Here is a 25627-nt window from a genome sequence, read left to right as displayed (position 1 = left end):
AACGTGCGCAGACTGATGACGACATCAACTCGACTTGAGACATTCGCAGCAGCATAAGAAGTTAATTAAACTTGACGGACATTATATCGACGATAATTATCGATATCGAATTATATGAAAATAATTTTATAATTTTATCGCGATAACGTTTTTGGTCATATCGCCCAGCCCTACTTCAGCCTATGGACATTTTATGTTTTCCAGCTCCTACCTCACAGCTGGAACCCAAAAACAGGCATCTAGCAACAAGTAAACAGAAATCTTTCTTTATTGTGTAAGACAATTCTGAATGTTACCTTTCAAAAAGAGACCAGACTCATGCATATGCTATAAATATAGAGTATAATAAATCGCTAATTACTTTGGGTATGCAATCGTAATTTTTTTTTTTTTTTTACGAGCCCCATTTTTGCCCGATGCATAAGTGGTTAAAACAGTTCTAAAACATACCTTAGTGGTGCTAAATAAACAACTAATGAAGTCAGAATTGCACTGTATGGTGATAATTTCGGTTTATTAGATCAAATGGTAATCACGGTAGAAAAACAGAAATAGAAGATCTGTGGCAGTGTAATAAATAACCATTACCATTTTTTACAGATACATAAAGTAATACCAATTCCTAGTGCATGCGTGTGTGTCTGTTTTTTAGACATACATTTTTGGATGTTCTCATGAGAGTTCTTTCTTTATGTGAAATAAGTGTATGGTGGGGAAAGTCTGAGCATTTTGCAGTGTGTGTGTTTCTACCTGTCTGTTGATGTCTGCTCCGGCTTGCAGAAGCCACAACAAGCAGTCGGGGTGGCCCCCGAAGGCAGCGATGTGAGTGGGCGTCTGTGCAAACCTGGAGGTCGTGGCGTTCACACCACTGCCGACCTGAACCAGACGCATCACGCACTCCAGCTGCAAGAGAGAAAAGAGTGCATTGATACTGTAACTGAGGGGTACAATTCCCTGACTGTATTGTTAGATATGGTATTTAATACCACTACCTCTTGTACTTTAACTTCTGGCCATCCAGTACATGATATAAATATGATGAACACTTTCCCACCTGATGAAACGAAGTCCACACAAATGTACAAATCGAATATTTAATATAGCAAAGGTATATACAACGTTCACTTGTTTACACTTATGATTTGAAATGCACTTGTATGGCAAATGAGTATTCGTAGGTAAATCAACATTGAATGTCCAATCTCTGGTTACGCAGGGAGTAAGTATACAACCTGTTTCTTTAGGAAACTATAGCGATGGTACTTAAATGATTATAGCTGGATACACTAAGGGGGGGGGGGGGGGTCCCGCTGGTTGTAAGACAGTAGGAGGGGGGGGTTAGAGAAGCCGCTGGCGGTATCCCATCTGGCCGACGATTTCTTGGGAGAATTCAAAGTCTTGAACACGGTGCCCACAGAATCTCGGTCCGCAGACGAATACAGCTGGACCCTCTGGTGGACGGTAGCTGCCGGTCCACAACGGAGAGACGTGAGGCGACCTCACTGGTGTAGAGCGCCGTCTCACCTGGAGTCCTCTCCGGGGGGTAGTTCCAACACTCCGCAGTGTTGGCCGTTATCCATGGAATAATCAAAGCACCCAAAGCATAATCCAAGCCGTGGAAGGCTCGCCGTCGTCCGGGTAGAGTAATCCAATATACAGGTCCAGTCGCCCTGGCCCGGAGCTCCTCGGATGCAAGCACCACTAGTGGTCTGCCCAGCCTGGTTAAGCGTCCAGATAACGTCAGGAACGATGGGGGTACTGATAACTTTATAACTCTAACCGAACGATACACCATACATAGACTATTATTAGCTTAATAGAATACGTCCAACTCGACGGTATAGTGCCAAACTATGACTATTCAACTATTAATCCACACGATATCTCAATGCCTATTCTGAGGCCAAGTAGGCCTTACTGCACCACACGTGCGTCGTGGGTGAGGCTTCGCGTCTGTTACTCGGTTGGAGGGTAAAGAACTGGACTAAAAGAAAGTTCTACTTTACTTGCGCCATATATATATGCGCTATGAACAAATATTACCATTCGTATTTCGCCAGACGTATTCCTACGCGGAACCGGGGCTTGCCACGACATGTTGGGCGGCACGATTGAACTTGAACCTAGGGGTATGGCTGATGGCGCCAGGTTCTCGTCCAATGGTAGAATGAAACTATTATGGGCTGTTCAGTAGACTAAAGGGATATTCAGTGCATATTGTACAAGGAATATACAGGGGATATCAAACGATATACAAATACTATTTAAATATATATATATAAATAAATATATATATTCGGTTTAATCTGATCCTTCACAACAGCCGCCCCCTAATTAGTCCCACCTAATTAGCTAAGCAGAGACAGATTAACCGCACTGTCTACCACTCAAGGTCCGCTGTAAGGGTCAGTCAACTCACAAAGTCATGGGGTCATGGTCATCATCGATAGTGTCTGGGAGTCGGGGCAGTTCTATTAGCCTCGCAACGGGTCGTGTGTAAGTGCGCCCTTGGACGAGTACTTCAGCTGCTCGGACCTTGCCATCGGCACCGGTGATCACTTTGCTTACGCGGCCAGCCGGCCACATAGCTCTGGGCAGTGACTGGTCGATAATCATGACGACTGTTCCTTCTGTCAAATTGTCTCTCTCTTTTACCCACTTCTGGCGGGTCTGTAGGGACGGTAGGTAGTAGGGGTGCACCGATATATCGGTCGGGTATCGGTATCGGCCGATAAGTGCCTTGTTGACTGCTATCGGCCTATCGGCCGATAAGCTCAAATGTGCCGATAGCAGTCGCAGATAAATACCCATCAATTTGTGTAGCGTCAAAAGGCAAAAAAATAAAAGTTCACTCGCGACCTACCTGCACAACGCTTGCCGTCCCCCACACACAATCTACTGCATCAAAGTAACTACTTATGATTAACAAGGCATTCGTTTTGTGGCATTAGCGTTATATAGTTAGTGTTACACGGACAATAACATCAGCATATTATTATTACCCATAGCAGCAAGGCATTACTCCGAGTCCGTTCATTAGCTCGGTTCCATTCCATTGCTCATTCCGTACCCAACTACACATTCTGCAATCTGTTAATAAAGTTTTCAACCAGACAAATGTATAGAAAGGCTTTGTTTTATTATAACATTTGTTGCAGTAAAATCATTATGTCTCATTTGGTCATGCGTGGAGCGCCGGTCGGCGGGCCGGGCAGCTAACGTAGCTACGTTAAGTGTGTTCTGCTCTCGCATTCGCAAACAGAACAATGGCGGCATGCCCGGAAGTAGAAAAATTTATAAACGCTTGCCGATTGGTGGTAAGGAGTAGGACAGCAGGAGGTGGGTGCTAGCGGTGTGGCGTAATTGGCCGAATCGACTGTCAATCAAAATGGTTCCATTGCATTGGTTGAAAGCTCTGGTTGAGAGAATAGTATCCCGCTGCAGGCCGCAAGAATGGTTCCATTGCATTGGTTGAAAGCTCTGGTTGAGAAAATAGTATCCCTCTGCAGGCCGCAAGACGATACTGGGAGAGAGATAGTGATACCATAAACATATTTCTTGATGTTTCCTTTTTTTAAGTAAGTAAAGAGGCCTACAAATACAAACATACACATACAAATATACAGTAGTTTCATTAAAAAAAAATTAAATAAAAAAATTAAAAAAATATATATATTTTTTTACAAATACTTATATACAAATATCGGTATCGGTATCGGCCGATTGTTCAACAATCGGTATCGGTATCGGCGGCCAATTTTCATATCGGTGCATCCCTAGTAGGTAGTGGAGTAGGAAGCTGCTCCAAAACTTGTCAGCTAGTACTTGACTGTACCTCCACATTCTTCGGCCGTTCGCTTCTTCAGGCCTGTACATTGTCTGGGGTAGCGCGGGGTCCAGCCGCCCCATTAAGAGTGTGTTGGGGGTGACTGGGTCGACATCTGCTACATCACTGGAGACGTAACCGAGGGGCTTTGAGTTCAATACTCCCTCGATCTCCGTGAGGACTGTCATTAGGACTTCCTCCGCCACAGTCTGGGCCCCAAGCACGGCGTACAGGGCTGTCTTTATAAAACGTACTTCTCGTTCCCAGGTTCCACCGAAGTGGGGTGCGTTCGGGGGATTAAACTGGAAGTCAATCTGGGATGGAGCGAGGTGGGTCTTAAGTTCTGGGCCCATAGCTTGGAAGCTCTCTCTCAGCTCTCTTTCTCCGCCTTTGAAGTTTGTCCCGTGATCAGACAACAATGTAGACGGTTTTCCTTTCCGTGATGTGAATCTTCGGAAGGCCATAAGGAATGAGTCTGTGCTCATGGTCGGAAGGAGCTCGATATGTATCGCTCTGGTGGTCATGCATTTGAATACAATACCCCACCGCTTCTCGGTTCCTCTTCCTCTCTTTATATATAACGGGCCAAAGCAGTCCATGCCTGTGGAGTGGAATGGCTTGTCGCCGAGTCGGAGGCGACAGGGAGGTATGTCAGCCATCCGTGGTATGCTGGGCTGCGCGCGCCACTTACGGCAGTCTAGACAGGTTCGCTGGAAGCGCCGCACTGCTTCTCTCCCTTGCAGTATCCAATAACGACGTCTGATCTCCGCGAAGACTCTCTCTGCTCCTGCGTGGTGTACATCCTCGTCGTATTTCTTTATGATCAGCTCTGTGACCTTGTGTCGGCTGTTCAAGACTATCGGGTACTTAATGTCATCCGGTAGATCGGGGGCTCTCTGCAGGCGACCACCCACTCTGATGAGATGATGGGCGTCACTCTCGGGTGCCAGGTGGAGCAGTCTGCTGTCTGATGGGACGGGCTTTCCTCCCTGTAGACAGTCTAGCTCATCGGGGAACGAGTCTCTCTGGGCTCGTTGTAGTAGAAGAAGTTCTGCTTCTTTGTAGTCAGCTGCTGACATGTCAGTGGTGGACTGAATCTCTGGGTGGTGCCACAGGAATGTCCTCTGCTGCGCACTCTCTAGGGTAATGCAGTCATCTATGTTGGGGTCTGTGGAGGCGACTGTGCTCAGTCCACAAAACATAGGTTTCTTGTTCTCAGCCTCCTCGTTACTTGCTTCCCGTGGGGTGGGCGTAGGCCACTCTGCTTCCGGGAGCTTGAGGAATTCTGGTCCGTCACTGTAGATGTTGCGACGGGTAAGGTCATCCAGAGACATTCCCCGGGTGATGACGTCAGCTGGGTTGTGTTTGGTGTCCACATACCGCCAGCTCGCTGCTTCTGTTAACTCTTGAATCTCGGTGACTCTGACTCCCACGAAGACTTTGTATCTGCATGAATCAGACTTGATCCATGTGAGTACTGTCGTGGAATCTGACCACAAGATTGTTCTGTGCACCGGAATGGTGAGTTCACGTTGGATTAACGTGGCTAGATGCGCTCCTGCTAGGGCTGCGCAGAGCTCTAGACGTGGGATAGATTGTTGCTTACGTGGGGCTATTCTTGAGCGGGCCAGGATGAAAGCAGTGTGTATCTTTCCTTCCTTCTCTTGGGCACACAAGTAGGCCACCGATCCATAGGCTACTTCGGAGGCGTCGCTGAAGACGTGTAGATCAATCTTGCATGTCTCTGGCCTCACTGTGGATGGGAAGTAGCTGCGGCCTATGTTGACGCCTGGGAGTGAGCGGAGTTCCGTCTCCCACTCTCTCCATGTTGAGGCAAGGTGTGCGGGTATTGGGTCGTCCCAGCCCTGGTCCTTGTCCCATAGTGCTCGTACAATCATCTTTGCCCTGGTGGTGTAAGGTAGAATACATCCCAACGGGTCATATTGTCTGGCGAGTGTTCTGTACACACTCCGTCTGGTGGTCGGTATCGCCGTCGACCTTCCCTGCTCTGGAGCCAAGGGTTTGTGTCTATAGTGGAGCGAGTCTGTTTTGAAGCGCCAGACTAGTCCTAGTGTCATTTCTTGGGCTTCTCCTGGGATGGTCGCCATCCAGGTCTCGCTGCTGGCAGCCTTGTCCGCGGGGGAGAGGCTGCGCAATACGTGCGGGTCACTGCTGGCCCACTGCCTGAGATCAAAGCCGCCTTTGATCAGGGAGGCGCGTAGCTTGATTAGGAGAGCCTCGGCTTCTTTTTGAGTCGAAGCGCTTTGTAAACAGTTGTCCACGTAGAAACTGTTCTTCACACTGTGTTGGACCTCTTCATCTGCTGTTGGGTCCTCTGCGACGTGTTTCTGTAGTGCAAATGTAGCACAGCACGGGCTGCATGTGGTTCCGAAGGGGAGTACTTCCCACTGGTAGATGGCTGGGTTCTCATCTCCGATCCTCTCTCTCCATAGGAACCGCAGCAGGGGCTTGTCCTCCTCTACTAGTCTCACCTGCAAGAACATCCCTTTGATATCCCCGCTGATAGCCACCTTGTCCTGGCGGAAGCGCAGTAGCACGCCTAGTAGGGAGGGGCCGAGTGTGGGGCCGGGCAAGAGCTCTTTATTCAGATTTTGGGATCCGATCTGGTAGCTGCAGTTAAACACAATGCGATCCTTGCCGTTGTGATGGACCTTGTGATGCGGCACGTACCATGATTCGGTCGTCTGATCGGCCTCTTTAATGTCAATCTTTGTTACGTGTCCCGCTGTGATTAGCTTCTCAATCTCAGCGCGGTACACACGCTCTTGAGCGGGGTCTTTGGCTAGGCGCCGCTCTGTGTTCAATAGATAGCGCTCCGTGGCGTCTTTTTGCGTGAAAGGTGGGCATTCCCTCTCGCCTCAGGAGTGGTGTTGCGTATCTCATCACTCCGCCGACTGTGACTCTCTTTGTCTCTTGCTCGAGTAGGTTGATGGCGTAAATGTCTTCTTTAGAACGAATATCTTTCTTTTCGTTCTTAAAGGGCATTGTCTCTAGTGTCCATAGCCTCTCGACATGCTGCAGGAGAGTGGTGTCTTCTTCTGTCGTTCTGGAGTGGAGGCAGCTAGTGGCTGCTGTTCGGTTGAGAGATTTAGCGAGGGGGCCTTGTAGGGTCCACCCTAGGCGGGTCTCGACTGCTGCAGGACAGCCTCGGGGTCCTGTATGGACCCGGTCAATCGGGACTATGAGTTCTGCATGGTCGGAGCCTATCAGCAGGGTCGGGGTAGCGCCGTCTATGAGCGGGATAGGTAGTTGTCGCAGGTGCACATATTTATCCATCAACTTGGCGATAAGGTAGGTGTACTGCGATAGTCCTATTTCTTGGCTGGTGAAAGCATTTGTAATCTTATGCCGTCGCTCTGGCTGCCCGTTTGCTGCGATAGTGAAGGAGACATTCTCGCCCTTTATCGTCTTTAAATCTCTTCTTATTGTCCGAATCGTCATTTCGTTCTTGCTCCCCCGCAGTCCCAGCTGGGCCGCAGCGGACGCGAGCAGAAGGGTCTTCTCTGACCCGTCATCAAGGACGGCGTAAGTGTCCATGACTTTATCTTGGTAGCTCAATGTCACACGGACTACCTTTAAGAGCACTTGGGCGCCGCTGCTGCTGGCGGGGTCAATGTACATGACACTTGCCTTGGTGCCGCTCGGTGGTGCAGGTGGAGGCCGTCTTCTGTTACTTTCGTGTAGTATATCTAGATGGGCTCCGTCGCACCGACTGCACCTTTTCTTTAGGCGGCATTCGGCTGCCATGTGTGGTCGCGCACATCGGTAACAGCGCCTGTTGGACTTTATCCATTGACTCACTTCTTCTGCATTCATCTTTGTGAATAGGTCACATTGTGACAGCCAGTGTTCTTTCTCACAGTAGGGGCAAACCATCTTCCACTTCTCTTTTCTCGAGGGGGTACTGTGGCTCTTACTGCTCGGTACTGACTCTGATTGGTGCATGACAGTCACTGATCTTCTTCCATCATTTATTCTCCTGGGTCCCTCTCTGGAGCTTGGCGTGCTCCGCCCGAATGTATCCAGTCGTAAGCTGCTGACTTCTCTCGCCAGGAAGTCGGCTAGATCAAGGAGGGATGGTTCGGGGCCGTTGGGATCCCGGTAGTCTCTCTGCCGCCTAAAACGCTCTTGTCTTGCGGGTGGCAGCTTCTCCAAAATCCTCTCGACGTTAGAGTTGGCGTATAGCTCATGCATGCCCTTTTCCCGTTGCGCTCCCAGCATCCCTACCAGGGACTGCACTTTGATTGACAGGTCGTCTAATGAGCGATTGTCTGTGGCTGGGGGTAGGCGATCAATATGCCTTATCTCTTGGATTACGTAATCCCATATACGTCCATATCTCTGGTCCAGCGCCGCCAGGGCCGCTGTGTATGGGGTCGAAGAGGTGGCATAGGCCAGCGCTATATTGTGCGCTCGCGGTACTTTCAGGTGCTTCAGTAATATTGCATACTTGTGGCGTTCATCAGCGACATCCACCATCATTGTCTCTAAGCACATCCGGAGCTCCGTGTACTGTGCTCGACTCTCATAGGCGAAGTCTGGAAATGACGGCGTGGCAATGTATGACGCCGTGGATGGCTGATACATCGGCGAGCGTTGGGGGAGAGACCTCCTAGGCGAGTCCCCTCTTGCGCCTCGCTGTGGGCTGGTACTGACAGGGTACCATGGCCCGCTGGTCCAGGTGCTATTCCTCGGGGCTGGTCGTGCGTCGTGCTCACCCGTGAATAGAGTCGGGGGTCTGTAGCGCAGCGCCGCGGGGGTATAGGCTGGGCTGTACTGGACCTCCTGGTCCGGTGGAGTGCTGTGCTGTCGTCGGGCTTGGTTCTCCTCCTCTCCCTCCTCTTCCTCTATCAGATCTTCCAGATCCTGTAATCGTTTATTTAGCTTCTCCGCAGTGTATGCCGCTCCTTCCTTGTAGCTGGGTCTCGCTTGGACCGGTCTGGGAAGGGGGTCTGCGGGGGGTATAGGCTCGGTCTGTTGGTCAAGTTCAGGGTTGCTTGCTCGGTGAGGAGACGCTGCCCTTGACTGTTGTCTCGACGAGTTCCTTGAACCCCTGGTGGAGGGAGAGGGTGTTGCCTTGCGGATCAGCTGCTCCATTAGCTGCGCTTGTAACTTGTCGCGCTCGACTTCGCGCTTGGTGAGATCTGCTTCTCTTTGGGCACCGGCAGCGGCGCGCGGTCTCTTGCCATATTCTCTTCCGTCTGAAGGCGTCTCATCTCCAGGCGTGTGCGCTCTTCTTCGCTCCGTTGTTGCGCTTGGAGTTGTTCGCGCTCGCTAAGCACCTGTGCTTGGAGACGATCGCGTTCACCCTGAAGTCGATCGCGTTCGGTAGAGGCTGTCAGGCTGACGAGGAACGCCTGTTGTAGCATCCTCTCCGCTTCGCTGGGGGAAGGCGGTTGTGGAGGTGAGCCGCTCCTGCGTGAGCCGCTCCTGGGGGTACTCGTTGGGGAGTCCTGGAGCTCTATTTCCTCGGCGCTCTCCTCCTCTTCTTCCGTGCAGAGTTCTCTCTCTGTAGGGTTGTCTTCCTCCCGGGGCTGGTCGGGGACTACTTCTTCGGTAGTGGCGGGGGGTAAAGGCATGTCAGCTCCCTCCTGGTCCCCACCGTGAACTTGGTCAGTTACATTAGGACCTACTAGGGCCTCTGTGGTCGGGGAAACCTGGTCGTTAAGGTCAGACATAATTTTACTTTCTACTTTTACCGCGTTTACCGTTTGTCGAAGGCTAGGTAGTTGACTGACAGTGTAATCCTCTAAGTACTGAGGTGGCTGTCGTCTGCGCCGCGGGCGTTCTAGGTTAGGAGGACCGTTTCGTGGAGTGTTCATCATAGGCCATTTCAATATTAATAACACTATATTAATATTACACTAGTTACCCTCCGGCTCGAAGGACCAATTGTAACTGAGGGGTACAATTCCCTGACTGTATTGTTAGATATGGTATTTAATACCACTACCTCTTGTACTTTAACTTCTGGCCATCCAGTACATGATATAAATATGATGAACACTTTCCCACCTGATGAAACGAAGTCCACACAAATGTACAAATCGAATATTTAATATAGCAAAGGTATATACAACGTTCACTTGTTTACACTTATGATTTGAAATGCACTTGTATGGCAAATGAGTATTCGTAGGTAAATCAACATTGAATGTCCAATCTCTGGTTACGCAGGGAGTAAGTATACAACCTGTTTCTTTAGGAAACTATAGCGATGGTACTTAAATGATTATAGCTGGATACACTAAGGGGGGGGGGGTCCCGCTGGTTGTAAGACAGTAGGAGGGGGGGGTTAGAGAAGCCGCTGGCGGTATCCCATCTGGCCGACGATTTCTTGGGAGAATTCAAAGTCTTGAACACGGTGCCCACAGAATCTCGGTCCGCAGACGAATACAGCTGGACCCTCTGGTGGACGGTAGCTGCCGGTCCACAACGGAGAGACGTGAGGCGACCTCACTGGTGTAGAGCGCCGTCTCACCTGGAGTCCTCTCCGGGGGGTAGTTCCAACACTCCGCAGTGTTGGCCGTTATCCATGGAATAATCAAAGCACCCAAAGCATAATCCAAGCCGTGGAAGGCTCGCCGTCGTCCGGGTAGAGTAATCCAATATACAGGTCCAGTCGCCCTGGCCCGGAGCTCCTCGGATGCAAGCACCACTAGTGGTCTGCCCAGCCTGGTTAAGCGTCCAGATAACGTCAGGAACGATGGGGGTACTGATAACTTTATAACTCTAACCGAACGATGCACCATACATAAATAGACTATTATTAGCTTAATAGAATATGTCCAACTCGACGGTATAGTGCCAAACTATGACTATTCAACTATTAATCCACACGATATCTCAATGCCTATTCTGAGGCCAAGTAGGCCTTACTGCACCACACGTGCGTCGTGGGTGAGGCTTCGCGTCTGTTACTCGGTTGGAGGGTAAAGAACTGGACTAAAAGAAAGTTCTACTTTACTTGCGCCATATATATATGCGCTATGAACAAATAGTACCATTCGTATTTCGCCAGACGTATTCCTACGCGGAACCGGGGCTTGCCACGACATGTTGGGCGGCACGATTGAACTTGAACCTAGGGGTATGGCTGATGGCGCCAGGTTCTCGTCCAATGGTAGAATGAAACTATTATGGGCTGTTCAGTAGACTAAAGGGATATTCAGTGCATATTGTACAAGGAATATACAGGGGATATCAAACGATATACAAATACTATTTAAATATATATATATAAATAAATATATATATTCGGTTTAATCTGATCCTTCACAACAGATACACATTGGCTCTCATCACAGGGGATCCAGAGACACCCGGAGGTCCTTGAGGGGGGGGGGGGGGTTCCAGAAAAAATAGTTGGGAATAGATATAACTAGTGCCAGGTGCACGATATATCGGCCACCGATATAATATCGGCTGATGGTAATTTTTTTTTTACACATCGGTATCGGTCCGATATCAAAATAGGGCAGATTTACATTTTTCTCACCACACTACTGACATTTTGGATTAGATGTTATTTTAGATGTTTCTGTTCAAATAAAATCGTATGTCCAAACAAATGCTTGCAGTTACATTGTCCAATTAATTACCTATATTTATTACTTTTTGAGTGGGGGCTTTTTGGCTGGTGAAAATGCTGAGTGGCTAGTGAGTAGTGACTTTGGAAAACCACTAGCCACAGAACCACTAGCCACAGTAGCTAAGTGAGCCAAAAAGTTAATGTCAAGCCCTGGATGTAGGGGTGTAACGATGCACCGATTTGAATGTGTTAGAATCGATTATAATCTAAAAAGAAATATATAAAAAAAAATATATATATATATGTTACCTATAGTCCATTCATGCTGAGTGAATCAGTTCCCCCAGCCACATTTGTGTATTCAAATTTTTTTGGGGAATTAACCGATTCACACAGAGATTCGGTGTACGTGAAGGGATAGCATTCACAGCGGCGCTGGCGGCTACGTGGCGTAGTGGGCAAGGCGCTCGCCACGAAATCTGGAGACGCTGGGCTTGCCTGTTCGAGCCCAGCGCTCCACATTTGCTTTCAGTTTAGCTGGTCGTCCGTACTAATACACATTGGCCGTATTAGGGGGTGGAAACTGATGAGTGGGGATCGGGCGTTGTGGACAGCGACTCCTACAGGTCGGTTGGTGCGCCTGCGCCAGCGTTTCCGTTAGCCGGTAATTACCGGTATTTGACCGGCAAAATATGTTGAAGTCCGAATATTTAAATCTCTCCGGTCTTAATGTCCGGTGAAAATAATTCCTCTAAGCACAATTTTATTATTTGAATTGTATTAAAATAGGCTAAAATTAAATAGCCTATGCGACGAACGAAACAATCATTACATTTGTTTCATTGTTGCTTCACTCTGATAAAGCGTGGATGGCGCCGCTCAGATGTGAATCTTTTTTTTCTCTCTTTTTTTGAGCCTGTCTGGCCAGCCACCATAACGACAAACAGGTATACGAGCGAGAGAGAGAGAGATGGCCAAACAAGCTAAGCTTAACAAATATTTCATGAAACAAAGCACAAGCAGGTCTAATAATAATGACAACGAAGATGAGTCTTCTGAACTTGAAGTCACAGAGGCCGCTGATGCCGGTGGTGGCTCCCGCGGAAAAGAAACAGAAATGTCTAGCGTTCAGGCCCTGAGTGGAAAGTAAAATTCTACTGGCTGAGGTGCGATATTATAGTCTAGTAGTCTAGCCTCTATGATGTACGAGACAGGGTTCGAAATTAACGGGGGCTTGGGGCATAATGCCCTTGAAAATGGACAAAATGCCCTCGAAAATCAGTTAAGGGGGGCACAAAATGCCCCCGACAGTTTACTAATTATATATATATATTTATCCGGTAATGGCGCGTCTGTGTATCGTACCGTTCAGATGACGCGCAAATAAAAAAAAATTCATTTGGCGGAGGTGAGCACTGGCTGCTGCAGCACTGCAGCTGAGCCAGGTGCTAGTCAGTTTGTGTACAAATGGCAAGCACAATCTAAATCAATCTTCATTACGACTTTAAAAACATAGCCATTAACATTACATAGGCATACACACATCTTGCCATAGCGTTAGCAGTTTGTACAAAACAACGCACGTTTTAACTATAGAATCAGCCCGCGAGGTAATACAGTCAACGAAATGTTACCGTAGCTACTAGCTAGCAGAGAAGGAAATGGGAGTCTGAGAGGCGGGGTGTTTAAAGACAATGATAGGCGTTTATTCAACATCCAAGAAGGCTCAACTGTGTTTTACTAACTCCAACCGGGACTATTGCCGCTTTCCCACTGCATGCCATCACCTCTAGGGATGGGTACCGAATTCGGTACTTTTGAGGTACCGAACCGAAACACGTCGGTACTACCGAGTATCGAATCAAGTGAGAAACAGAAAAAAAAATAAAAAAAATATAAAAAAAAATATGTTTTATTAATTTTTCTTTTTTTACTTTTTTTATTTTTATTTTTTCATGTCAACGTTCACACGCACAATATATGCTTACCTAGGATTTGACTTGATTCAACAACAAAGCAGTCGGAGCAATGACAAGCCGAAAACTGTCGAAATTGTAGTTATTTGAAGTTTGGATTTTTTTTTACGACTGAGGTAGGTAAATTAAATTTCGACAGTTTTCGGCTTGTCATTGCTCCGACTGCTTTGTTGTTGAATCAAGTCAAATCCTAGGTAAGCATATATTGTGCGTGTGAACGTTGACATGAAAAGAAAAAAGTAAAAAAAAAAAAAAAAAAAAAAAGTAAAAAAAATATTAAAGTACCGAAAAAAGGTACCGTTGGGTACCGGTATCGATTCACAGGTACCGGTACCGGTATTGGTTCAAATGTGAAAGGTACCCATCCCTAATCACCTCCTAACGTTACCGGAGCTACCGGAGCTGATAATAACATTGCCTGAGCTGAAGGTGCGTGACAATAAAATGTCCGTGGGGACATGGCGCCAACCCATAGATAGTTCCAACTCACAGAATTACGTAATCCACCACAGTTGCACTCAATATTTAAATAATGTTAGTCTAAATAAATGTAGACAGATACATAATAATTTCAAGCAGAACACGAATCTTTCCATTAAGAACTGACAATCAGGGAATTTAAACATGGTTGACATTGTTTTTTTGTGTTTATATTAAAGAAAGGAAAGTCTAGTGCTGGCTGAGCATATTGTTTGTTTGCACTAAGTTAATACTACAAATGTAGCCTATATTTTTCAGTCAGTTCGGTCTTTGTGTGCCAAACATTATTTAAGGCTGTAAACACTAACACTGTAAACTTTTTTTTTTCTTTTTTTAATAAATGAGAAGCATGTTTAGATTAGAGTGTTACATTTTTTTTTATAAAAATTTACGTATATCGAACCGAACTGTAAACCGTGACCCCAAAACCGTGATACGAACCGAACCGTCCATTTTGTGAACCGTCCCACCCCTACCGTTTATCATAAAAATTCAGTGCCCCCGAAATACAAAAAAAAGCCCCAGAAAATCAATTAAGGGGGGCAAAAAAAGCCCTTGAATTTTTTTTTTAATTTCTAACCCTGGTACGAGAGATAACATTGATTGAACGTACACAAAGTACACTTTATTGATTGAACCACAAAGAGCATCCCCAGTCTGCTGCTACCGTTGCGAGCCTCGCAGACGTCCACCTGTTCCAATGGGGATATCAAAGTCGAACCAACCGTTACCAGACGAGTCACGACCCCGCTGTTCTCGCAGGTACAAAACGGATAGGCACAACGAGAGACGGGGTGAGTGAGTGTTGAAATTTTTTAATCATATGCAACTGTTGGTTGACTGCCGTGTCACATAGTAATGCATTATTGATTATAACAAAATGTAGGCTATAATGAAATCAACAAATGCGTTACGCGCATGTGGCTCGTCCTCTCCGCATGTGGCGACGAGCTAGCAAACGAGGCAATGTGATGATCAACTACAGTTTGCTGTGTGTGAAGTTGAACATTATGATATGTGTGACGTGTCTGATACAACGAGGTAGGGCTGGGCGATATGGCCAAAAATGATATTGCGATATATTTTGGCTATATCGCGATACACGATATATATTGCGATATTTTTACATTTCCTCTAAATCAGTGTTTCTCAACTGGTGGGTCGCGGATGTGTGTGTAAAAAAAGAAAAGAAAAAAAAAAGTAAAAAGAAATTTTTTTTGTTTTTTTTTTACTTTTTTTCACTACCTATCTTTGTGAAAGTGGCTTCTCAGCTCTGGTCCAGCTGAAGACAAAGCGGAGGAACAGATTGGACATTGAGCATGACCTCAGAGTTGCTTTGTCTACCATCACCCCAGACTTTGAGACTCTTGTCAGGAGCAAACATCATCCCCAGTTATTCCATTAGTTCCCTGCATGTTAAGCTAAGAAGTCTGCTAAGAAGGATATATTATTTATTATTATTATTTTATTTCATTGTGTTTTTAGCCCTTAGTTGCACTTTTGTTGCAACCCCAGTTATCCCATTAGTTCCCCCAAACGTAGGTCTGTTATGTTAAGCTAAGAAATCTGCTAAGAAGCATTTTATTTATTATTATTTTATTTCATTGGGTTTTTAGCCCTAGTTGCACTTTTATTGCAATCCCAGTTATCCCATTAGTTCCCCCAAACTTAGGTATGTTATGTTAAGCTAAGAAGTCTGCTAAGAAGCATAATTATTTATTATTATTATTTAATTTCATTGGGTTTTTAGCCCTAGTTGCACTTTTGTTGCAACCCCAGTTATCCCATTAGTTCCCCCAAACGTAGGTCTGTTATGTTAAGCTAAGAAATCCGCTAAGAAGCATTTTATTTATTATTATTTTATTTCATTGGGTTTTTAGACCTAGTTGCACTTTTATTGCAATCCCAGTTATCCCATTAGTTCCCCCAAACTTAGGTATGTTATGTTAAGCTAAGAAGTCTGCTAAGAAGCATAATTATTTATTATTATTATTTAATTTCATTGGGTTTTTAGCCCTAGTTGCACTTTTGTTGCAACCCCAGTTATCCCATTAGTTCCCCCCAGTGGTGCGTTATTGAAATCATCTGGGGTGACACGCACCACGTGCACGCGCGCTCCCGGCGCGTGCGCGCGCTCCCGCGAATGCGCATTTAATGTCCCCTCGCTAGGGCACAGACTAAAGACAGTGCCTAATTGCCTCTACGAATGGAATGTAACACGTCTTCACAACAAGTTAGGTGTGAATGTGTCTGAGAACGTATTTAACACACCTGACGACCGGCGCTATTGATATGCAAATAGCGAGTACTTATCATGGGGTGGCACACCGTGCTACCCCGTCCCATGAACAACGCATGCCTGGTTCCCCCAAACTTAGGTCTGTTATGTTAAGCTAAGAAATCTGCTAAGAAGCATATTATGTATTATTCTTTTATTTCATTGGGTTTTTACTAGCAATAGTTGCACTTTTGTTGCACTTTTTTGTGTTTATTTCATGTTTTGAAAGATTTTTACATAAATCATAGTGGTTCAAAATTTTGGGTCGCAACTTAATGACTAAGGAAAATGTTGGGTCCCGAGGCTAGACCAGTTGAGAACCACTGCTCTAAATCACTTAAAAATGCTTGATTTAACCCTTTGATGCATACAGTCACGCCAATATGATGATTATAATAAGTCCCTGCAACATATGTTTGCATTATTAAACCATGAAGATGCTTTAAAAAATAATTTAATGAAAATGTACTAAGAGTAGTCTACTGACACACTAATAAAAAAAATTATTTACATCTAAGACAATTTATATAAAAACTCTTGGGTGCCTAAGACTTTTACACAGTACTGCGTTTTCTATCCACTTTAGCCAAACACACACACACATATGTATATATATACACACCCTACTGTGAGAAAATAATAATCACACACAAAGGTATAATGGCTTATAGCAGACTTAATGATTTTAGAATATTTCAGATAATGAAATTAAATGTTTATATCATCAACTATCCAGTTAGTATTTATACTGTCTGTAACGTTTGGCTACTTTAAATCATTGAATGTAGAGAGAGAGCGAGAGAGAGAGAGAGAGGGGGCGAGAATGAACAAGAGAGCCAGCCCCCCCCCCCCCCCCCCCTCTGGGTTTGTTCTAGGTTCGCGTTTTGATCGTCTAAGCTGCCGTAGGTGATAACGTCACACTCGAATGTAAACAGGAAGAGATGGAGACACACAGAGATGGAAATTGAATGATATACAGAAACGAATAACTAATAAATATGAAGTTATGTTTAAACTGCTGTTGTCAAGCGTTGTCAATATAACCCACCCCATTTCCTCACGAATGGAACTAGTCTTGTGGAGTCCGCTTTGACCGTTTACCAGGGTTAGCAGCTATCGCTAGTTAGCTTAGCATAATCCTAATGGATACCTTGGTTAGCAGCTACAGTTAGCTCATTGCTCGTGTCAATTAAATTACATGTTATTAAAGGTCCGCGCTGGTCTGTCTAATGAAATTACAACCGCAACATTATATTGCACTGTACAGCCCTGACTACACTAACGTTAGCCTATATAGCTCCGCCGTCCCTTCTCGAGGAAAGCACTGCGAGTGTCTCTCGGCCGCGGGCGGCGCCATATAAACTAAATACTCGATGTTCGCGATTAGGGCTGCAATGATTAGTCGACATAATCGACGACGTCGATTATAAAAAAATCGGTGACGAGAAATTGTTGCGTGGATTAGTCTTTTTTTTTTTTGTGCACTACCTATCTTTGTGAGAGTGGCTTCTCAGGGTTCCAGACAACATCATAACATGATGATCCCATAGCAAATTTTGGACATTGAAAACATTGTTCCCCTGCAGGAGATGATGATCAGAATAGACACACAATACATTACACACGCACTCCTCTCACTCACACACAGCGATCAGAGTAAGACACACACATACACACAGGGACCGAAACTAAAGCCCGCCGCCCGCCAGGGGCGCTCAGTTTTTACCTTTGGCGCTTGACACTTAGAGGGCTGCACGCCGTGTGGCGTGTAACCGTGGCAACGAGTCATATCCGCCCAGCCCTGCAGCGGGATACTATTGGCTAAGGGCTTCTGCTCGCAGTGCTCATGTCAACACAGGCAGTCTGCTCTAGAAGAGCGGACCTCCACGAGCTACCGTTACTGTTTAAACTATGACCCAGTCAACTATTCACTTTTAGTTTAATACATGACGAGGCATTGTCTAACGGTATCTAGCTGGCTAGCTACTGATAGCTGCTGATATCAACAAATGCTCCAGCAATAGTCGACTCGAGTGCATAAATACCTCCGTTCCCTCGTTAGCTCGCGTTAGCTAGCTCACGTTAGATGATCGATCTGTCCCAGTAAACTAAATTGTCTTAACGTTATCTACCGGGCTAGCAGTAGCTACAGATAGCTCCTGATATCAATGTCTTATAACATTGATTGAATGCGTATTCTAGCTGAGGGCATGTTGAATGTGATTTGACAAAAGGACCGTAACGTTATAAATAGGTTCCAGCTGCATCGCCGGAGAATCCTTGCATGCTGAATGTAGGGTCTAGCTGAATATAGGGTCTAGCTGCAGGGCCGGAGAATCCTTGCTGGAGCTGGAGGCTACTCAAGTATACACACAGACAGTGGAGCTGTTTGCAGATAGCAAGCATTTTTACTTATTGCGTGGTGGCGATGTCTCGCAGATAATACAACTATGATTGTATTATGTGACAAGTATGATTATATAATATATATTTTTATTAAAAAAAATAATTTTTATATAAAATATATATATATATTTTTTTTATCAACATTTTTTTGGCAGGTAAGAAATATGCTTGGCGGGTAGACTCTTCCCATCTACCCGCCACTGGCCGGTGAGTCAAAAAATTTATTTCGCTCCCTGCATACACACTCCTCTCACTCACACACAGCGATCAGAGTAAGACACACACACATACACACTCCTCTCACTCCAGGGCTGTACGCTAAGCTTTTTCACTAGGGGCACACTTGCCCCTAAATTAGAAATTTAGGGGCAAAAAATATGTTTTAGGGGCAAATTTTTAAATAACAATTTTACCATTATAGTGCAAAAAAATATGTTCCTCCTGCCTCATTACTGTGGTCCTTTTATTTAACATTTAAGTGCTTTTGTTGTCAGGTTTGTATCTTTTATAATGAACCAACTAGGGCTGGGCGATATGGCCTAAATATGATATCACGATATTTTCTGACCTTTCGGCGATACACGATACACATCACAATGTTTTTCTTTTTTACCCCAAACAATTCATTATGAAGCTTACCAAGACAGTATGAGTTTGCAAGCTAACATTAAAGACAAAATAAAATACCCATGCATTTAGCATTTTTATATTATATATTAGATTTAGATTATTGGATTATTAGATTATATATTGCATATATTTAGCAATGAGATATTATATGATTTAGATATGAAATATGATGAATTGAAAATGGGGGACCCTGATGTAAACAAGACAAAAGTCTTTCTCTGGTCTGCATCCCCTTAACAATTGTATGTATTGAGCTGTACTGTACCCATTCTGCAATATGTTAATAAAGTTTTAAACCAATCAATCAATAAATAGCATTTTAGCATTTTTATGAAACTACTGTATATTTGTATGTCTCTAAATGTTTTGATGAATTGAAAATGGAGGACCCTTATGTAAAAAAGCCGAAAGTCTTTCTCTGGTCTTCATCCTCCTGTACTGTATTGTACCCAATATGCAATCTGTTAATAAAGTTCTCATTCATTCATTCTGACGGAAAACAGAATCATTTTGATTGACAGTAGAGTCTGCCAATTACGTCACAACGCTTGCACCCGCCCTGCTGTTCTTAGCACCAATCGGCAAGCGCATTCGTTTTTGACTTCCTGAATGCCCCGTGTGCTGACATCAACAAAGCTACTTACATTAGCTCCCCGCGGCCCACGAGTAGGAGACCAGTGCTCTGCAGGATGACTAAATGAGGCATAATGATTTTACCTCAACGAATGTTATAATAAAAGCCTTTCCATACATCTGTCTGATTGAAAACTTTATTAACAGACCGCGGAATGGGCATATCTCAGCACAGGCTGAGATATGAACGAGTAACGTGTGGACCAGATTGACGCGACACAAGGTTTACACAACAGCCCCCACCCCTTGTTTTATTGTATTTGTACCTGTACTACCTGCTGTCAGCTGTTTATCTCTCTCTGTGAGCTTGATTAGCTCACGTTAGCTAGCGTTAGCTCCGCGGCTAACCCTGAACTAAATCAATGACATCATTTCGAGTAGTTTTCACTGCACATAGAAGCAGCCAAACAGCGGGAGAATTTCGGGAGCATATGGCCAAAACCCAGTTAGGAACCATCGATTCCCATCCCTACTACTAACTTTACTTTTCTTCATAGCTAAATCAGCCAGTCTATCAGAGTGAGTGCTCAGTTGATTTTCCCCGCTGATCATACCTGAGTGCTCAGCGTCATCACACGCCTTGGATCATTTAGGAGTGAAATGCGAATGCAAGGCTTGAAATCCCTACTCGCAAGCCCGCCCCCAAATATTATTTACCAATCGCAACGGCCAATTAAAGGGGCAATTTGCGATGAGATCATCGCAGCGTACAGCCCTGCACTCACACACAGCGATCAGAGTAAGACACACACACATTCACACTCCTCTCTCTCACACACAGCAATCAGAGTAAGACACACACACATTGACACTCCTCTCACTCACACACAGCGATCAGAGTAAGACACGCACACATACACAAATTACACAGTACACACCTCTCACTCACACAGCGATCATAGTAAGACACACACAAATTACACAGTACACACACTCCTCTCACTCACACAGCGATCAGAGTAAGACACACACATACACACATACGGACTCCTCTCACACACAGCAAACAAAAGACCTAGAAGTCTGTCTGATCTGACTCATCCCCCTCTCCCCTTACAGCTGTTCCACGTCACCCTCCTGGTCCTGGACCAAGTTACAGCCCCATCAGCCGCGGTGCTGGGGGCAGATGCTGCTAGTTATTTTTCTTTTTTATTATTATTTTTTTAGTTATTTAAAGTACACTTCCACTTTAATTTGTATTATTTAATTGATTTATCTTGTTATGAGTGATTGCTGTATTGTTCTTCAAATACATTTTCATTTAAAGTGGCTTAAGATCCAAATTCAAATGTTTCATGAGTCATTATTTTAATTTGCTATGGGATCATCATGTTATGATGTTGTTGTTTGGTCCTGACAAGAGTCTCAAAGTCTGGGGTGATGGTAGACAAGCAACTCTGAGTTCATGCTCAATGTCCAATCTGTTCCTCTGCTCGGTCTTCAGCTGGACCAGAGCTGAGAAGCCACTTTCACAAAGATAGGTAGTTTATTATTAAAAAAAAAAAAAAAAAAAAAATTATATCCTTTTTTTTTTTTTTTTTTTTACATAATTGGTTTTCGATTAGTCGACTAATCGAAAAAATAATCGACAGATTAGTCGACTACCAAATTAGTCATTAGTTGCAGCCCGATTCGCGATATAGTACAGTACTACATCTCGGGTAGAACAATCCGCGATACATCGAGTATACTCGATATATCGCCCACCCCTACAACGAGGTGAAGCGATGTCGACTCGAGATTAATTTGGGGGTGCGTGTGACAGCTGCTGCAGCGCAAGTCTGCGGGGCGGGAGCTTGATGCTGGATTAGCGTATCGCACTAACTTGGGAGGCGAGAGATAGTCATTTGATTCTGCAAATCAATTTCTCATTCTTCGCTTGATGTAATTAATACAAATGTCCAATATAACGGAATTCGTTAGCTCATAAAAATGTGATTATAACATACTGCTGTTTAAAACTCTGACCGGAATTTCTCGAATATGTCCGGGGATAGAAATCTTGCAGGACACCCAGACCGGCACGAATATGTTCTAACGAAAACGCTGGCCTGCGCAGTAGAATCAGGAAGTGTCAGGGGCAGCGTGAGCCTCCCACGCGTTACTCCTCGCCACTGAGAGATTGAGCTGTGCAGGTGAAAAGATGCGACTGCTGTTACCTCAAGTACCGGAGGGGACTTGTGCTATGTATGACTTAGTCCACATTGCAGCCGGCTTGTGGGAGGCAAGAAACAGCGTTCGTGACAGTGGAGGGTTGAATTGGATGATACAAAATTGAGATGGGAGAAAATATAGAAAATGGGAGAAAAAGTAGATAAAAAAAAAAGCATTCACAGCGGCGCTAAAAACCTGTTAATCACAGATACGGTGAAGGGCCATTGTAAACATACTTGGCTTATCAACTAGGCTAAGTTTTCAAGTTCAAGTTTTGTTTTATTTGTCACTTGGTTCTGTATGAGCCCCTGAGATTGTGCTTCCTACAGTTAAAAAAAATAATAAAGACCAAACACTATACAATATACAAACTGAAGTACAACCTAAAGTACTGGACTCTTTCGTGTGTTTAGTGCTGCAGTAAATGCCACCCGTTCGCCTACACAGAATGTGGTCCATGTGAATCTTGTGGAAAAGTGTAGATATTTGACTAAATATGCGTTTTGACAAGAGCTGCCCGACAGACGCATAAACTCATTATTGGGCGAGTAAGGGTGCGTTCACACCAGAGCTGTTTGGTCCGGACTATCGGACCAGAATTCGATAGTCCGCTTTTTTGGGGTGGTGTGAATGCGCAGTCAAACTCTGGTGCGGAACAAACACGCAAACTCTGGTCCGCCAAAAAACATAGGTCTCGGTTCGCTTCATCGGACCAAACGTGGACCAAATATAGGAAGGCACCTGATAAACTGTGCATCTTGGGTAGAAGAAAAAAAAAAAACACTGCGGCTTATTATTATTATTACCGCGGCGCGCGGCATTCACTGCAAAACAAGCACACTGTAAACATGTCTCCTGATAAACTGTGCATCTTGGGTAGAAGGAAGAAAAAAACACAGCGGCTTATTATTATTATTATTACCGCGGCGCGCGGCATTCACTGCAAAACAAGCACACTGTAAACATGTCTCCTGATAAACTGTGCATCTTGGGTAGAAGGAAGAAAAAAGCACTGCAGCCTATTATTATTACCACGGTGCGCAGCATTCACTGCAAAACAAGCACACTGTAAACATGTCTCGTGGACAGACTTGGACGAATGATGAAGTGAAAGCCCTGATCGACATATGGGCAGAAGACCAAATAAAATAGCTGCTTGTGGGCACTCGCAAAAACAACGAGGTGTACAAGTTGTTTAGCGAGAGGATGGCGGTAATGGGTTATAATCGAACGATGGATCAATGCCACGTCTCTGCTACTATCACGCTTCTTGCGCGGTTTGTGTTTTCGCGGATTTCACTTCCTGAAGGGGAGGGATTTCCACTCTCCATTGTGTCCAATAGAGCGCCCTTTTCGACCGCGTGACATTGTTCAGAAAGTTTGGTGCGCTTGACTAATTGCAATGTGAATGCAGACGAACCAAATGACGAATGCAACAATGTTGCAACTTCACCACCAGAACCGCACAAAACTATATGTGAAAGCCCACCATGTGAAAGTCCACCAAAACTATATGTGAAAGCGCCCTAACACAGAGAGAGTGCAACAAACATTAATAATTAATAAAATAAAAATTTATAAAATGTTCAATCAATTAATCAATCAACCGGGGAACATAGGACCCGGGGAACAGATCCCCCGTCTATCTGTATGTCGTGTGTGTCATATATGTTATGATGAATTGAAAATGGGGGACCCTGATGTAAACAAGACGAAAGTCTCTCTCTGGTCTGCATCCCCTTAACAATATGTATTGAGCTGTACTGTACCCATTCTGCAACCTGTTAAAGTTTTCAATCAATCAATCAATCAATGGCTCTATATTAGAATATAAGTACTTTATAAATCCAGAGGGTAATTCAACACCACAGAGCGCTCACAATAAACATTTAGGTAGTCAAAAATAAGAATACACCGTCAAAGATATACATTCTAAAATATGTATATAAATGATCAAATATAGTAAAATGTACAGGGATATATACAAGGATGTATATACAGTCCTTCTAGGGCCACCTCAGATCCTGGCATCATGTTTTATCTTGTCCCAACACCCTCGTGCTCATTTCATACATCCGTAAATCGTCAATGCAAGAAAAATAAATCAATATTTACAAACTTCTGAGAAAATGGAACACAATGTACATTGCCTTTGTTCTTGTACCAAACAAATCTAGAGTTCAGAGATGGAAAAAACAAAATGTCCATTGTGGACACAGTCACTCGTAAGTATGGCTCTCTCTCGGGTTTCCTGGTTTAATAATAATAATAAACTGATTTGAACGGATGCTGGCAACGTTCCACCCAGTGAGTTGTCCATTGTTCCCGTTGGAAACCACACCTCAGTGCGAATCACCACAATGTGATGAAGAAACATTTTTTATTTTTATTTCATTGGGATCACAGCGCATGCGCACCAGGCAGCCAACGCCGGAAATAGTGCAGTGTTGACCAGTTTATAAAAATTATTTAAAATGTTTATTAGCAACGCCGAGCTTTCAAACCATCCCGTATCTCTGTCCGAAACCCTCGTGCAACTGTGAGTACCTTTGGAATTTCGCTGTGAAACTTGTATAACGAACGGTTCGGGTAGGACCAGTCCTTCAGGGTAAATCTAGGTTGGTTTCCTATTGAGGAGCAAGTGACAGTGGATTCACTCGGTGCATCAGTCACGAAAGGGGCTAGTCTTACGTTATTAAAAAAAACTACTCGTTCATGACACGGGTGTACGTGGTGGTTGGACCTTTTGGGACATTAATCAAAAAGAGAGAGCTAACAACAATACCTTTCCGAAGTGCGCGGCCCAGTGTAGCGGCATCCAGCCGTAGAAGGAGTCCTCCACGCGCAGCTCCTGCGGGCTCGCGACGCGCTGCAGGAGGGAACACAGCGCGCCCACGTCCCCGTCGCGACTCGCGCGGTGCAACGGGAAGCGCACGTTCAGCACCTCCTCACTGGAGAAGCCCGTCGACTCGACGACGACCGCGGACATGATAAAAACAATATGATGTATATGAAAAACAATATAAACAGACTCCAGTCGTCGATATATTATGTCGTTAATTATTATTATTACTAGCGAGCGCGTGCCTTCTTTCGATCGATGAGGGAACGCCACCGTGCCTGCGTGTGTTACTAGCAGTATGCTGCTGCTGCTGCTGCTGCAATTATGCGCGACACAGGCAGCGGCGGCCAATAGTATGCAGCTGCAGAACCCCAGAACCACCACAGTAGCGGCGCCTAGAGGCCCCGCGCGCCTGTTACTGTTCGGCAACTGTAAATTACTTCCGGGGTAGGCCTGATTGGCCCCGACAGGCACGTGACAGGCGCGGCCACCCCCCGCGGCAGCCTCAGGACGCGCAACGAGGCTGCTGACGCCCCGAACTCACTGCTCATGAATGAATTTCACGTGCGGCTCCCTCGCGGGATCGCGCGCCCGGCCTGGCACACCTCCCCCCGGGACTTTAAAGCGTGCAGCATGCAGTTGTTTACTTCAAACTAATCTCTAAATACAGTGTTGTATTTGTATCACTATGAATTGAAAATGGGGGACCCTGATGTAAACAAGACAAACGTATTTCTCTGGTCTGCATCCCCTTAACAATTGTATGTATTGAGCTGTAGGCCTACTGTATTGTACACATTCTTCAATCTCTTAAATAAAGTTTTCATGTATCATTATCATCAGTATCATG

The 25627-nt window shown here is 45.1% G+C and overlaps 1 protein-coding gene across 2 annotated transcripts in view; it reads right to left on the bottom strand.

Moving 5' to 3' along the window:
• LOC311229093 (ankyrin repeat domain-containing protein 10-like) overlaps nt 1-25078 on the bottom strand; it is a 62554-nt gene extending 37476 nt beyond the window's left edge. For both annotated transcript variants that reach the window (XM_084315102.1, XM_084315103.1), the window contains exons 1-2: nt 24721-25078; nt 751-903 (exon numbers count right to left, since the gene is read on the bottom strand). In XM_084315102.1, coding sequence (XP_084171228.1) covers nt 751-903; nt 24721-24924 — 357 coding nt within the window. In that variant the 5' untranslated portion in view covers nt 24925-25078. The remainder of the gene's footprint in view (nt 1-750; nt 904-24720) is intronic.
• Between the last annotated feature and the right edge of the window lie 549 nt (nt 25079-25627).

The sequence above is a fragment of the Notolepis coatsorum genome (assembly GCF_963971535.1).
Source record: "Notolepis coatsorum genome assembly, chromosome: 5".
NCBI classification, from domain to species: Eukaryota; Metazoa; Chordata; class Actinopteri; order Aulopiformes; family Paralepididae; genus Notolepis; species Notolepis coatsorum.
This window is presented reverse-complemented; position numbering and strand designations above follow the sequence as displayed.